We start from the raw sequence: 16,213 nt of genomic DNA, 5'->3' as shown, positions 1-16,213 counted from the left end.
GGAATTATCTGTTTGATTGGCTATGCAACCAATCACTGTTATCCAATAACTTGCCTAATTAACCTAATTAATTCCACAAGCCTTTAAGTTGCACTTCAATCTGAGGATTATTATCTTGCAAAACAACTTGAAGTAATATAAAACTGTCATCATGGCAAAGACAAAATACATTTGTTTAGACTTGAGAAAAATAATTGTTGATTATCACAAAGCAGGAGAAGGGTATACACATTTATCAAAGCATTTTAAGTTGTCAAGAACTGCTGTGAGAAGTATTATCAAGAAGTCTGAATAGACAGTGGAGATCAAGACTGGCAGAGGCAGGAAGTGAAAGATTTCAAAAACCTTGGCAAGAAAACTGGTGAGAGAGGTTCCTAAAGAACCAAGAACAACTGCTAAGACACTAGTGAATAATTTAGCCAAGTCTGGGATTGATGTCTCAACGAAGACAGTCACTATAGCCCTGCACAGGAATGGACTGCGAGGTTGCAGACCAAGAAAAACTCCACTTCTGAAGAAGAGACACCTCCAAGTTAGACTGAAGTTTGCCAAGGACAACCTAGAGAAAAATTATGCATTCTGGAAATGTGTTGGTCAGATGAGACAAAACTAGAGCTCTCTGGCCACAGAGATGTTGCTTGGAGAAAGAAGTGAGAGGCGCTCAACCCAAAGAACACCTTTCCCACAGTGAAACATGGCGGTGGGAGTATAATGCTGTGGGGATGTTTCAGTGCATCTGGAACTGGGAATCTCATCAGGGTCGAAGGAATCATGAAAAAGGAAGACTACGAGAAGATTTTGAAAGACAACCTCAGGCAATCTGCAACCAAACTTGGTTTGGGTCGACATTTCGTCTTCCAGCATGATAACGACCCAAAGCATACCTCACTTCTGGTGAAGAACTACCTCCAAACGAGCAAAGTGAACGTCCTTGACTGATCTGCACAAAGCCCAGACTGAATCCCATAGAAAATCTGTGAGCCACACTGAAGTCTAGAGTCCATGTCACGAGAACAACTAATCTGGAGGAGCTTGAGAGATTTGCTAAGAATGAATGGGCTGCGACTCCTTAGGAGAAATGCCTAGAACTTGTTGAGAAATACAACAAATGACTAAAGGCTGTTATCAAGCAAAAGGGATACACTATTGACTATTAACATCAGAGGGCTAATAATTTTTTCCTGTCAGTTTTTTATTTTTGGTTATAATTTTGTTTCTATTTGTATTATAAACACTCTAAGTTGCCTAAATAAACTATTATGTTTAGAAATGCTATAGCATATCTATAACATATTTCATAGGGGGCTAATCATCTTGTCTTCAACTGTGTGTGTGTGTGTGTATATATATATATATATATATATATATATATATATATATATATATATATATATATATATATAATTAATTACAACACGATGGCGCCAAAGAGTCAAGAACAGAAGTGTCACTGTTACCGGTGCGTATTGAAATCCAGTAAGCCTCAGCCTCCACTTTTTTCCTCAGCAACTGCTACCGCTTGATCATCTGTATTATTCTACTGCTCTTTCTTGCTTTGCATCACTTGAGTGAGGATTTATTCACATAATCGTAGTAGAGCTGGCTCCAGTTGCGGATAATGGATGGAAAGCGCAGCACATCCTGTCAGTATGGATCACTGGAATGCACGAAATGGAAAACAGATGTTGACCAAACAGGTATCACTGTTATCAAAACCTGTCAAAGGTGTGGCAGACTTTCATATACTTGTATTTACTTCGTAAAGAGAATTTTGGGTAGTAGATTGTATGCCACAGGTGGAACTTCAGATGTTAAAGAGCTTGAAGTGTTGTAGTTTAATATATAGGTGACGTATTGAGTGTTGTCAGCATCTGAGTCTCTTAGCTGAGATTTAATCAATTCATAACTTAAATGTTGTTTATTATATATTTTTGTACTGTCTATAAATGCGTAGATCACATACCATGATGGTAGTCTAATAATGAGGTATAGGGTAGGCCTATATCGAGTTTAACCGATATTATCCATCACTGTAAATGTAAATACTGTCCTGAATCATCCACTGGCATAATGGTTTTATTATAGGCCTAATTGCTAAAATGGTTGCACCCCTGTACCCTTCCAGCACAGGGCACTGAACTGGCTGTTGTCTCTCTGTGAGTCAGATAAATTCTTGGTAATCTTGTCATCAGGGAAAAGCTACTTCAAATGATGGATGTCGGAGCTTTATTTTCATTTAAGCTCTGATTTGACTGGGAAGGAACACAGGATACTACTTCATTTTAGTTAAAGGTTGGCAAAAGACTCAGGAGTGTGATTTATGTGTGTAACAAATAAGCATTGTATAAGTTCCCTTCCGAGGGAACTCGCACTGCGTCGTTGAAAACGACTCTTTTTGGGGAACGCTCCTTAGCGTGCGCCTCTGAATTATGAATGAAACTATTCCAATCTTGATTGGTGTTGCGTCATGACGTAACATGTGACGGCATAACCGGATGCATAAAAGTGACGCTGGTACACACACACATTAGCTTTCGCTCTTCAGCAAGCGCTCTATGTTGAAATTGTTTGTCTTATTTGGTGTTGTTTGTCTGATTTAAAAATATTATGGCCACCGAACAGTTCAAGTGCGTGCACCCATGCCCTCGTTTCATTACGGGTAGGGACACGCACGCTTTATGTGTGAACTGTTTGGGAGCGCAGCACGCACAGGCAGCTCTCGAGGGATCTGCCTGTGAAAGTTGTGAAGCACTACCCATGAGAGTGCTACGCTCCCGGTTGGCGTGCTTTGATGAGCACGGTCAGGCTCGCGTTCCCCACGGTTTTGGTCCCGCGTCTGTTGAGGCAGCGCGGCGATTGAGATCGCGGGGTTCACAGCGGGATTTTGCAGATGAGAATGAGACTGCTGCGGCACTTTCTCATTCTACGTTTGAGGATCCTGAGCCTACTGTGAGTGGTGCAGAAGCCCGCGTCGCGGCTTCTTCTGCCCATGATCAGGTCCCGATGCTTGAGCTCACTGCTTCCGAGGAAGTGGATATGCTCAGCATCAATGCGGACCAAGCACACCAACCGTGAGCCAAGCACGCCAGTTTTTGGCCAAGCTTATGAGGAGCTGATTGAGGTTGTGATGCGTGCCGTGGCCAGACTGAATATCAGCTGGCCACAAAATGAGCAGGGAACGCAAGTTGAAAGCAAATTAGACGTGTGTTTCCTGCGGCACAGATCACAACCTCAGCGCCGGGGTTTGCCGTTTTTCCCGGATCTCCACAAAGATATCTAAAACGAGATCGTGGGGTAAACCGCATTCGTCCCGTATCTCCAGCCCCAGTGTTTGATTACAGACGATGTTTTGGGGGCACGGGATATGGGCTAAAACCCCGGCGCTGCCTAGTAAGCCCTGCAGAGATACATCTGCTTTAATTAGTAGGGCTTACATGGCGGCACACAATCGGTGTTGGTTTCCCGCCGTCTCTGACGCTTCGGGCCACATCAATTTCCAGCGAACGCACACCGTGTCGTTCGTGTCAAAAAAAATAAAAAATATAAAAAAACAACAAGCATCAATTGTGGTCACAAGAACCGTATCGACTAAATCCTGCCGGTCTCTCGCTTCAGGAAGTCGGGAACAGTGCAGCGGAGTCCTCAGGAAATCGGTGTCGGTTCCCGCCGTCTCTGACGCTTCGGGCCACATCAATTTCCAGCGAACACACACCGTGCCGTTCGTGTCAAAAAATAAAAAACAAGCATCAATGGTGGTCACAGAAACCGTATCGACTAAATCCTGCCGGTCTTTCGCTTCAGGAAGTCGAGAACAGTGCTTGAAAAACACCCGAGACCAGCCTCGAGAGGCTGGTTCCCTTAGTAGAAGCTTCGGGAAAGAGGTCCTACTGAGGTGGTAGAACCTCGGAGGGCTGTCCCCCCCCTCTAGCAGCGAAGTCCTCAGGAAATCGGTGTCGGTTCCCGCCGTCTCTGACGCTTCGGGCCACATCAATTTCCAGCGAACGCATACCGTGCCGTTTGCGTCAAAAAAAAAATAAAATAAAAAACACACATCAATTGTGGTCACAAGAACTGTATCGACTAAATCCTGCCGGTATCTCGCTTCAGGAAGTCGAGAACAGTGCTCGAAAAACACCCGAGACCAGTCTCGAGAGGCTGGTTCCCTTAGTAGATTTTGTAGAGGCATGGAATCATCTTCCCAACATATCTGCATGGGTCCTGCATATAATAAAATCAGGGTACAGACTGCAGTTCGGGCACCGCCCCCCCCCCCCAAATTCTCTGGGGTGGTGCAGACTACAGTGGTTCCGGAGCAGGCTCAGGTGATGGAACAAGAAGTGCAATCTCTGCTGCTGAAGGAGGCCATAGAACGTGTTCCTCATTCAGACAGGGAGTCCGGTCTTTACAGCTGGTACTTTATAGTTCCAAAAAAGGATGGGGGGTTGAGGCCGATTTTAGATCTCAGAGTTTTGAACCGGCCTTTGAGGAGGTTCAGGTTCAATATGCTTACCATTCCTGTCATCGTGAGTCAGATCAGATCCGAGGACTGGTTTGTCACGATAGATCTAAAAGACGCCTATTTTCATGTACCCATCCTTCCATGTCACAGGAGGTTCCTGAGGTTCGATTTCGGGGGCGAAGCTTACCAATATCGGGTTCTTCCATTTGGCCTAGCACTCTCTCCCCGCACATTCACCAAATGTATGGATGCAGCTCCTGCTCCTCTGAGACTTCAGGGCATCCGCATACTGAATTATATCGATGACTGGCTCATTCTGGCCCAGTCTCGAGAAATGGCGGTTCGGCATCGAGATGTAGTCCTTGGCCATATTCGAAGTTTGGGGTTGAGACTCAACACAAAAAAGAGTGTGTTACAACCATCCCAGTGCACAACGTTTCTGGGTGCTGTGTGGGACTCGGTTACGATGCAGGCACGCATGTCTCCTGCACGTATCGAGTCCGTTCTGGCGATGGTGTCCAGGTTAAAGCTAGGCCAGGCCATCACTGTAAAGCAGTTTCAGAGACTGCTGGGCCTCATGCAGCGGCATCCAACATTATACCTTTGGGCCTTCTACACATGAGGCCCCTCCAGTGGTGGCTGAAAGCCAAGGGGTTTTCCCCCAAGGGGAATCCATTTCGTATAATCAGAGTAACGCGCAGGTGCCTTTGTTCTCTGCTAATATGGAAGAAACCTTGGTTCCTGTCCCTAGGGCCAGTGTTGGGAGCGTCATGTCGCCGGAAAACCGCTTCGACAGACGCCTCCCTCACTGGCTGTGGCGCGGTCATGGACGGCCGCTTTGCCAGGGGTCTGTGGCAGGACCATCATCATTCTTGGCACATTAACTGTCTAGAGATGTTGGCTGTGTTCAGGGCTCTGAGGAGCTTCCTTCCAGACATCTAAGGTTACCATGTCCTAGTACGTTTGGACAATACATCAGTGGTAGCTTATCTGAACCAACAAGGGGGACTCAGATCGTGCCCTCTGTGCAGACTGGCGCATCAGATAATTCTTTGGTCCCAAGGGAAAATACTGTCTATCAGAGCAATGTATGTTCCGGGGGTTCAGAATCAGGGAGCAGACATCCTGTCGAGGCAGGGGCTGAGGCCCGGGGAATGGAGACTTCATCCAGAGGTGGTGAAGTCGATAGGGGACAAATTTGGACCATCGGAAGTGGATCTATCCGCGTCTCGAGGGACGTCCCACTGTCCACTTTGGTTCTCCCTCTCACATCCAGCCCAACTGGGGTTGGATGCCATGGTACAGGCCTGGCCGAGGCCTCGTCTGTACGCATTTCCCCCGATCGCTCTGCTCCGGGAGTCCTGGAAAGGGTCCGCCAAGAGGGCATCAGTCTACTTCTGGTTGCCCCGATGTGGCCGGCCCGAGTATGGTTCTCAGACATAATTTCACTCCTGATAGCTCCGCCACGGCAGATTCCTCTGAGGAGGGATCTGTTGTCTCAGGCAGGGGGCACAGTTTTCCACCCTCGTCCAGAGCTGTGGAAACTGTGGGTCTGGCCCCTGAGGGGGTTCAGTACCTAAATGCTGGTCTATCAGCGGGGGTGGTTGAAACCATACTTAGCTCTAGGGCTCCACCTACTAGGAGATTATATGGCCTCAAGTGGAATGTGTTCTCCACTTGGTGTAGAGAACATGAATTAGATCCAGTTAACTGCCCGGTGGCTTCAGTTCTGGAGTTTCTTCAAAATCGTTTCTTTGTGGGTCTCTCCCCTTCCACACTTAAGGTGTACGTGGCTGCCATTTCGGCTTTCCATGCACCACTGAGTGATGGGCCTCTGGGGAGGCACCAGCTGGTCATTCGTTTTCTCCGTGGTACATGGAGGATGAGACCGACAACCAGGTCCAGGGTTCCTGCCTGGGACCTGGCGGTGGTTCTCGAAGGGTTATCCCTGGCCCCCTTCGGACCCCTTCAGTCGGCTTCGCCCAAGGACCTGACGTTCAAGATGGCTTTTCTCTTAGCTATTACCTCTCTAAAGAGGGTGGGAGATCTTCAAGCCCTGGCAGTAACACCAGCTTGCTTGGAGTTTGCCCCTGGTGGAGTTAAAGCCATTCTGCACCCGAGACCTGGCTATGTGCCTAAGGTGCCTTCTAACACGGCACGGTCTACGGTCCTGCAGGCTTTTCATCCTCCACCTCATGTGTCGGCAGAAGAAGAGAGGCTCCATTTGCTCTGCCCTGTCAGAGCTTTGGGCATTTACCTCGAGAGGTCCTCTTCTTGAAGGAGGTCGGACCAACTGTTAGTGTGTTTTGGGTCACCTAAGAAGGGGCTCCCTGCCTCGAAACAAACCATTAGTAATTGGATTGTTCAGGCTATTATCTCGGCCTACAAGGTGCGCAATTTGCCTTCACCTTTGGCCATAAGGGCTCATTCAACTAGAGGCATGGCGTCCTCTAGGGCTCTCTTATCGGGAGTGCCCCTCCAGGAGATCTGTGAGGCAGCCGGTTGGGCTACCCCGCACACTTTCATCAGGTTTTATAGTCTGCAACTCCCTAGTACGCCTGGCGCACTTGTGCTCTCGTCCTAGTTGAGTGCCTGAGTTCAGTTTCACTCTAGGGCAGGCCTTTTTTCGGTGCGTGGCCTAGTGGGCTTCCCTCGGAAGGGAACGTCTCGGGTTATGACTATAACCCTTGTTCCCTGAGAATGGAACGAGACACTGCGTCGTCCTGCCACGCCCCTTAATGCCTGAGAGCGGCTTGCTTCATCGCTAGGCTAATGTGTGTGTGTACCGGCGTCACTTTTATGCATCCGGTTATGCCGTCACATGTTACGTCATGACGCAACTCCAATCAAGATTGGAATAGTTTCATTCATAATTCAGAGGCACACGCTAAGGAGCGTTCCCCAAAAAGAGTCGTTTTCAACGACGCAGTGTCTCGTTCCCTTCTCAGGGAACAAGGGTTATAGTCATAACCCGAGACGTTTTCTTTTAAATGGTACAGATGTGCAAATTAAAGAAATTGTTACTTACTTTATTCTCCTAAACACAAAAGGAGATTATTTTAAAGGATGTTCAGTTCCCTTATTTCAATACATAAGCATTTGATAGGGACTCCCTTAAAAGCTTAAACAGGCACCCAAAAGTGAAAAAAAAGAAGTTGTCCATGCGTCTTGTGCGCCATATTTCAAGTCTTCTGAAGGCATATAATTACATTGTATGATGAACAGACAGAAATTAAACTCGTTACTCGTTCTCAAATCAAATCATTGATCAACTCAGAACACAAATTTAATATGGCGACAAAACTCATTAATTCTTGTGTCAATATCATTGTTTGAAGTTTGATGTAGACTCAATTTACGAAACTTTTGCACTGTAATAAAATAAAATAAATTATTTTTTACCGATTTTTGGCTTGTTCTACAGTAAAAAAATAAATAAAAAATTCTTACTGAGAATTAAATACAAAATGTAGTAGTGTTTGTGCTTATTACAAAAAAAAAAGATTTGCCAATGGGGTAAGAAAAAAAGATTCAAAAGGAAAATCTCATTGCTTCAGTGGAGTTGTTACATATGCATGAAAAAGCCATTATTCAAAGTTGATTTCTAGCATTGATTTTTTAATAACTGTATTTGCAAGCATTTGTGACCTGGATGTTGTATTCTTAAGATGCCTATTGATTGTTTGGATAGTGTATGTGTAGTAAAAGGTGATGAGGATCAAATTAATAATACCACTACTATTCATTAGGCTCAAGACATTTATTGTGTGTGGTTCCCACTTCTAACTCTTGTAAACAATACATTATACTGTATATTGAAAAGATGAAACTTCCTGAAAGGATTTATTCATCTGTTAAAAACCTCTACAGGACATTAATTTGCGGCAATAGAGCACAACAGTGACCATCACTTTATAGTGGCCCTTGTTCCATGTTATTTTCTCCTTAAAGATTCTAGAAATTCTTTAATAAAGAATTCTTGGTAAATAAAGCCATGAGCCAAAACAACCAGCTCTGAGATAAATCACAACTAGGGCTGCACAATTAATCGAAAAATTAATTGCAATTATGGCTGTGATACACGATTGTGTAATCGTGAAAATTGACAACTAACAGCATTCCTTTTAAATCGTCTACTGTTGTTTTAAAGATTTTACAACATGTTTTTGCAGCAAATGAGTATTTTAACCAATCCCATAGACACTGAAAAAAGGGAAGCAGAGCTGTTGAAAATTGCACACCAGTACACTTGAAATCAAATTAATAAATTTATGTTTTAGTTGAGAACTTAATTATGTTGTGTAAAGTCCAAGTGATATTCAACACTGTCATCAAAAATTGATATGATCACATTGCTATGAAATGATCAAATGGATACAGACTTCTAATGGACGGTGTTCACACAACGTGATTTTCACTGTTTGCTCAATTAACTTATTTATACTGAGCCAATGCAACACAATTATTTAGCATTTGGTCTCAACTTAATTGCATTGTGTACAATCCATCTATGTTCACTTCATCCAATTGTGGACTATGTGAATAATATTTGTTGCATCAATGTATTGCTAAAACCGACTAGAGAATTTCCAGTTCCCTGTGTGCTTTACAAAGGACTGGACTGGAAGAGTAGCCTCCATTTTAAAATGAAGTGTTATTTTAATAAATGTCTATGCAAAATGAAACAAGTAGGAGGCTTGATAGTGTATAATGTTCAGTTATGTTGTGATTTAGAAATTCTGTCATTTACATAATTTTTTTTATAGAGGTTAACATTGTGGAGAAGAGTGGAGCTAATGGTTAGGCCAAGGTTTGGTACATTTCTACTGATTAATCAGTTTCTATTTTTTTTTTTTTTTTTCAGATCAAGAAAATACTGAGGGATGATCATTATGACTTAGTGGGTTATTTGAACAGATCAAATGTAAGTTAGGAAAACGCAATTCATTTAGGTTTTTTCTATACATTATTTGAGTAGAGCCTACATTTTAATTTCATATCAAAGAAACACGTTTTTATTGTGTGATTAGTTCATGAGCACATGCATATGAATGATTGACAGCGAACAGCCAATCATGTGAAACATGGAGAGAGAGAGAGAGAGAGAGAGTGTCAGTGGGATATACTTCTCTACTGAGCAGCGACCATTATAAAATATAAAGACTATAAGTACATTTAAACTATACAACAAGAGATTGCTTTATAATATTTAACATTTGTACTCAAGAGATCAATGTGAAATAAAGTTTAAAACACATTTACACAGCACAAAAGACCACTTTTTGAACACTTTTCACAATTATGAAGAAAAAAAAAAAGAAATTTAAACAGTAAAAAGAAACACTGTTGTTGCCAAGAGAGCTTGAGAGGACAGAATCACTGAATCGCTGAATGTGATAAAAATATAAAAAACAACTGATTTGTGAAATGCATATGTGAATTTATGTAGGTCCACAACAAGAACACACAGGCTTATTAATTTTAAAATCTTAAAAACTTTAATTAACAATACTAAATCTTTTATTTTAATTTAAATGAAAAGATTTTATCATTAATATAGACTACTAATATTATTTAAAAAAATTGAGCAATAGGAATACTGCATGGAATAATTGGTAAGAAATAATAAAACATATTTACTTTTTTCAAACAACCTGAGAAGCAATAAAGTATTTTATAACAATGTACCTTATATTGAACTCAAAGTGAAATACTTTCTCTATTTCATGAAAAAAGGGGTTTGGGTGGCATTCATCCCTTCCTAAAATAGACATTTTGTGAAGTGATTATGCTTGTAATATTTTCAAAATTGATCATTATTGGCAGGCATTGTATTAATCCATCTTGCTGTTTATAAATGGTCTAATATTAGCCTATACTGTACTGTGTTTACATACATGAGCAGGAATTTTTTTTAAGTGTACTTAAATAAAATACAAATCCCTGTCTGACGAAAATCAATATTTAGACTCTACAGACTGTACAGGGGGAGTGACATTTTTGCGTCAGAGATGACATTATGCTCACAGCTGAATGGTACAATATCTGTTAGGGATCATTTATCCAGACCAAAACCTGCTCCAACAGGTTAGCCATGTAGTGTGGTTACTTGGCAATAAAAAGAAGCTAGTATTTGAAGAAATGTTGGCAAAATAACAAAACAATGCTTTTGTTTAATGGAATCATCTCTCTTTTCTAAACGTTGCCACATTTACCCATCTAATGGCCCAAGTGGCCACTCAGTCACATAAAACGGACATCATTAAATATTTCAGCGCAGCATAACGGTTACCATGCCACTCATGAGAAAGCAACAGTGCATAATGACACTGGAGACAGCAGCAGTTACATAACCAATTGTGGGATCAGGGGAAGAGTTATGCTATGTCTCCTAAACAGCAAAGTATGACAACTGTTTCACAATTTGCATGCCCTAAGCAGCACGTGAGTCTAAGCTACACCCCTGCAGGCCTTCAGAATTTCCACAGAATCCCTCAACAATGCAAATGAATGGGCAACTAAAGTCAGATTGTGAGATTCATCAGCCAATCAGATTGATTTATTTGTTCTTGGTGGGTGTGATCTTTAGGATGTTTCCCGTTTGAGGCCCTCCAGCTGGCCTTTAGTGATGCAATCACACTTTAAGTGATGTATGTAATTCAAGAGCGAAAAGCATAAGATCAAGCTGTCTGATAAGTTGGCTGTCACTGCCACATCACCTTTGAGAAAGAGATCTTTATGGATATAAAAACACAAGATGTTCTGCATGACCTGTGATTGCTTAATTTATTAAACAGGAAAGGAGGACTGATTTTCACTTCAAGTAAATTGGTAAGTGCTTTTTGCATTGTTATAGCAACATCATGAGTTTTCTAAGTGTGAATTAGGCTGCTTGAGCATTCAGAGTCGGATCAAGTTTTGAAAAGTAGTGCTGCGTTCCATTCAACTCAGAAAGTCGGATTTTACAACTTCGTACCAGGAAAAGTGCAATGGAATGCATTTTTAAGTCAGAATTACAACTTGTAAGCTCATGCAGTAATTCTCAACTCTGATTCATGCATGATATCACACAAACATGTCAGCACTCAGTGAGATATACAAAGTAAGTGATAAACATTCACTTTATTAAGTAATATCAATAAAGGAGTGTGTTTCCACATTACATGATATTAAAGCTTGTTTAACAAATGCCTGCAGAAACAGGTAAAACATTATAATCTCTTTTGATAATCGTAAAACCTGAAACACAACTTTTTTTAGCGCTGTAGCATTGTTTATCAGTTGGGTTTCTAGGAGACATCTCTAATGAGAGTCAAACCCCTGCTAAACTAACGGGAGCGTTGCAGTTCCAAATAGTGGGGAATGGAATGCATTTATGGTCGGAGATATCAAGTAGGAATATCCCACATCCACCATGAATGGAACGCAGCATCGCCATGTACCCTGACGAAATTTATTGCGAGCAACATTTAAATCTCCTTGGTAGATTCATATGAAAAATTGACATTTTTTAATGTCTGTTCGGGAGACATTCGTTTCACAAAACAGTCATGCTGAAGTTAAAATTAGGCTTGCTTGAGCATTAAGTGTCGTTTCAAGTTCTGGCTTTTGTGCGTGGATGTGTTTTTAAAATGTCAGTTGATATTACTAGTTAGCTGCAACATGGCTATGCCCAAAGGGATAGGGTGTCATATTTATTGTGAAACTGTGTTTTCTTTATGTCATGAATCACACTGAAGGCATAGATATTAAATGCAAGGTCTGCCACTGCAGCCAAGGCGGGTAACCTGGACATGCCACAATTTTCTGCTGCTGTTATGGCTATAATAAAGGAGGGATACACAGGACATTCGAGTGGCAGTTTAAGAACCTTTTAAAAGAAAGAAGGTAGTAAAGATAGACCCAGTGAAAGAGATGGTTTTGTCTAGAGTTGTACTTCCTTTAACCGTGATATTTAAAGAAGCTCAATGTTTGTGAAGCAATTTTTGAACCTGCATCAGGAAGGATTACCTTGCTCTGCTATGTGAAACAGAGTGACTATTGTAACTAGGTGTAAATAGCACCCACCACACAGTGCAGCTGTTTGCACTCCAATAGTCTTGTGGGAACACAGAAATTAAAGACAAACTGCACTCCCAAGTGTCTCTGCAGTAGCATAGTGTGTAAAGACGGAGTGGATGTGCTTTTTTGTGTGCAGATGGCCTTGGCTCGATTTCCCCTTTTGTCCCACTTTTCCCATCCTGTTTCCTGTCTCCACTCTTAATATTTCCTGTAATACTACTTGTAAAAATAAATAAAAATGTATATAAAGATTGATTTTCTCAAAGTGATTTGGTCGCAGTGAAGGTCGGGCGTTTAGATAAAGGCGGAAGCTATAGTATTAATGCAACTACATTGGTGTTAATATAGTAACCAAGTTTAATTTTGTGGTTACTATGATTTTTTTTTAAATACCATGGTGATACTTTTGTTATTGTAGTAAAACCATGGTTAATTTTTGTAAGGGAAGATTAGGGTTAGATTTGGGGTAGGGGTTGGTGTCTGTTGGACTCTAAATAAACACAATAAACACACTGCATCTAACACTTTTTGCACTTATTGCAATGAAGATGCTTTTTGTTGCTATTTATACTTAGTATATATATACACCATCTTTCACTATTTGTATTTATTGCAAATAGCCTCTGCCACTGTGAAATCTTGAAATATTTTTGTGGCAGCGGGGGCGTGGTCAAGCGCCCGTCCGGGAGAGAAAAGCGGTAAGGGCGCTCACACCTGAGCTAAATGATAACTAACACCTGTGTCTAATTTCAGTAACGTGAGGAGAGCGGCATAAAAGGGAGGAGCGACGGAGCATAGAGAGAGAGAACCAAGGAAGACTGTCTGATGTGTGATAAAAAACTTAAGAATTAAAAACTTACCCCTTAAGTTGACGTTTGTTTCCGTCCCGTCCTTGAACTATTTCACAATTTTTTAAAGAGTGCAATTTGGGTGTCATATTCATTGTGAAACTGTGTTTTCTTTATGTCATGAATCACACTGAAGGCATAGACATTAAATGAAAGGTCTGCCACTGCAGCCAAGGTGGGTAACCTGGACATGCCACAATTTTCTGCTGGTGTTATGGCTATAATTTATTGGTGTAGCAGGGATACACAGGACGTTCGAGTGGCAGTTTAAGAACCTTTTAAAAAGAAGAAGGTAGTAAAGCTAGACCCAGTGAAAGAGATGGTTTTGTCTAGAGTTGTACTTCCTTTAACCGTGATAATTAAAGAAGCTCAATGTTTGTGAAGCAATTTTTGAACCTGCATCAGGAAGGGATTACCTTGCTTTGCTATGTGAAACAGAGTGATTATTTGCACTAGGTGTAAATAGCACCCACCACACAGTGCAGCTGTTTGCACTCCAATAGTCACAGAACACAGAAATTAAAGACAAACTGCACCCCCAGTAGCATAGTGTGTAAAGACGGATTGGATGTGCTTTTTTGTGTGCAGATGGCCTTGGCTCGATTTCCCCTTTTGTCCCACTTTCCCATCCTGTTTCCTGTCTCCACTTTTAATATTTACTGTAATACTACATATAAAAATAAATAAAAATGTTTCTCACAGTGATTTGGTCGCAGTGAAGGTTGGGCGATTAGATAAAGGCGGAAGCCATAGTATTAATGCAACTACAATGGTGTTAATATAATAACCAAGTTTAATTTTGTGGTTACTATGATTATTTTTTTAAATACCATGGTGATACTTTTGTAATTGTAGTAAAACGTCTAGGTTACGGATGTAACCTCCTTTCCCTGATGGAGGGAACGAGACGTTGTGTCGAAGAAGCAACACTAGAGGTGCAGATCTTTATTGCCTTGGCCTGGTGAAAAGCAAGCCGTGACCGCAACGTTGCCATGGTCATGTTCTCACAGTGAGAACATGAACCAACCACAAATGCTGCTTCGGTGTGATCGCAACCCAGACACACGTGACAACGCCTGTGGCCGTCTGAAGCGGAGAGCACTCTACCGCATCCAGGAACTACGCAGGGGCGGAAGGGCATCTTTATAAAAATGTGTCCTGAAAAGGACATTCAACGCCAGCTGCGTATTTGCTCTTTTAGAGGAAATAACTCTTTTAGAGAAAATCACTCCTTTATAACTCTTTTAAGTTTCTTGCGCTGTCGAAGTGCCCAGGGGCAAACTGCACTGCCATGCAGAGAAGGAGAAAGCCGCTGTAATGCGCAGTCAAATCCAACAGGCAAGCATCAGAGGAAAACAGGAGCAGGTGTGTAACTCGAAGCTGACTGCAACAGAACCATCGGCTCCGAAGAAGATTTCTGAATTAACTTGACGTATTTGCCTGCTTTTATACCCGTATGTCTGGGGCGGGGTATGCAAATACGGTCTTCCTAATTCCCATTGGCCTTTTTTCATAGATCAGAGGCATATTCGGCACTCAAGAGAGACCCCTAATGTCGCTTCTTCGACACAACGTAGAAGTGAGTGACAGACGGGGAACCATGGTTAATTTTTGTTTACAGTATGTGTCTTTTCAGAAGCAGATGTGGTCTCAATGGCGGACTCTACTATCACAGTGGGGGACATTGAGGGAGAACTTTTTAAGATTGAACGGCTCAAAGACATTCTGATCAGGAGAGAGTCTGAGCTCAGATACATGTGAGTGATCTAATTTTCATGTATAAATATGATGCATATTTATACATATTAATATTCATGTTAGGAGTTATTGGTTTTGTTCATATGATTCTGACTGATTGAGTTCATGTGCACATTTATATTGGTTTTAGATTAACACAAGTGTATTTTAATAGTGTGTACTTTTCAGATTACAGATTTTACAATTGCTACATAGACAATAAACTGCAAAATGAATTTAATAGACTACTAATAATATTTATTATTAATGGAACTGCCAACTTTTCCCAATCAAAGCTTTCCTTCTACAAACTAATTCAATATTTTTAATTGTATTGTTCAGAATTCTGATTGAGCTACATTTAAAGCCATTTTAAAATACTGTTAAACTCACACCTGTGACCGCACATTCTCTATTGCTGGAAAACAACAAACAGCCTAGAATTTGGCTAATAAACTACATTACACTGGACCCCTGCTGGACCCTCTTCAGTTTGCTTACCGAGCAAACAGATCTTTGGATGATGCTGTCAACATGGGATTGCATTATATCCTGCTACACCTTGACAGACCTGGGAATTATGCAAGGATCCTATTTGTGTACTTCAGTTCAGCCTTCAATAACATCATGCCTGATCTTCTCTCAACCAAACTGACCCAGCTCTCCATGCCCACCCCAATCTGTCCATGGATCAACAGCTTTCTGACAGATAGGCAGCAGCTAGTGAGACTGGGGAAACTCACATCCAGGACCCTCACTTTTAGCACTGGTGCTCCTCAGGGATGCATTCTCTCTCAACAGCTCTTCTCCCTGTACATGAATGACTGCACTGCAAAAGGCCCCACTGTCAAGTTCCTGAAGTTTGCAGATGACACCACGTTTATCGGCCTCATCCACGACAGTGATGAGTCTGCATACAGATGGGAGGTTGATCAGCTGGCTGTCTGGTGTGGTCACAACAACCATGATCTGAACACCCTCAAAACAGTGGAGATGTTCAGCAATACACAGCTGGCGTTGAACGTCCTTTTCAGGACACGTCTTTTTAAAGATGTCTTTCTGCCCCTGTGTAGTTCCTGGATGCGAACAAATTTCTCTCCACTTCTGA

At 41.9% G+C, this 16,213-nt stretch overlaps 1 protein-coding gene across 1 annotated transcript in view; it reads left to right on the top strand.

The window, feature by feature from the left end:
* The first annotated feature begins 1,618 nt into the window (after positions 1-1,618).
* The window catches only part of LOC127646101 (bMERB domain-containing protein 1-like), a 57,414-nt gene continuing 42,819 nt past the window's right edge, over positions 1,619-16,213 (top strand). Inside the window, exons 1-2 of the mRNA XM_052129557.1 lie at positions 1,619-1,697; positions 15,005-15,125. Of these exons, the coding sequence (XP_051985517.1) occupies positions 1,619-1,697; positions 15,005-15,125 (200 nt within the window). The remainder of the gene's footprint in view (positions 1,698-15,004; positions 15,126-16,213) is intronic.

This window comes from Xyrauchen texanus, chromosome 7 (genome assembly GCF_025860055.1).
Source record: "Xyrauchen texanus isolate HMW12.3.18 chromosome 7, RBS_HiC_50CHRs, whole genome shotgun sequence".
Taxonomy (NCBI): Eukaryota; Metazoa; Chordata; class Actinopteri; order Cypriniformes; family Catostomidae; genus Xyrauchen; species Xyrauchen texanus.
This window is presented reverse-complemented; position numbering and strand designations above follow the sequence as displayed.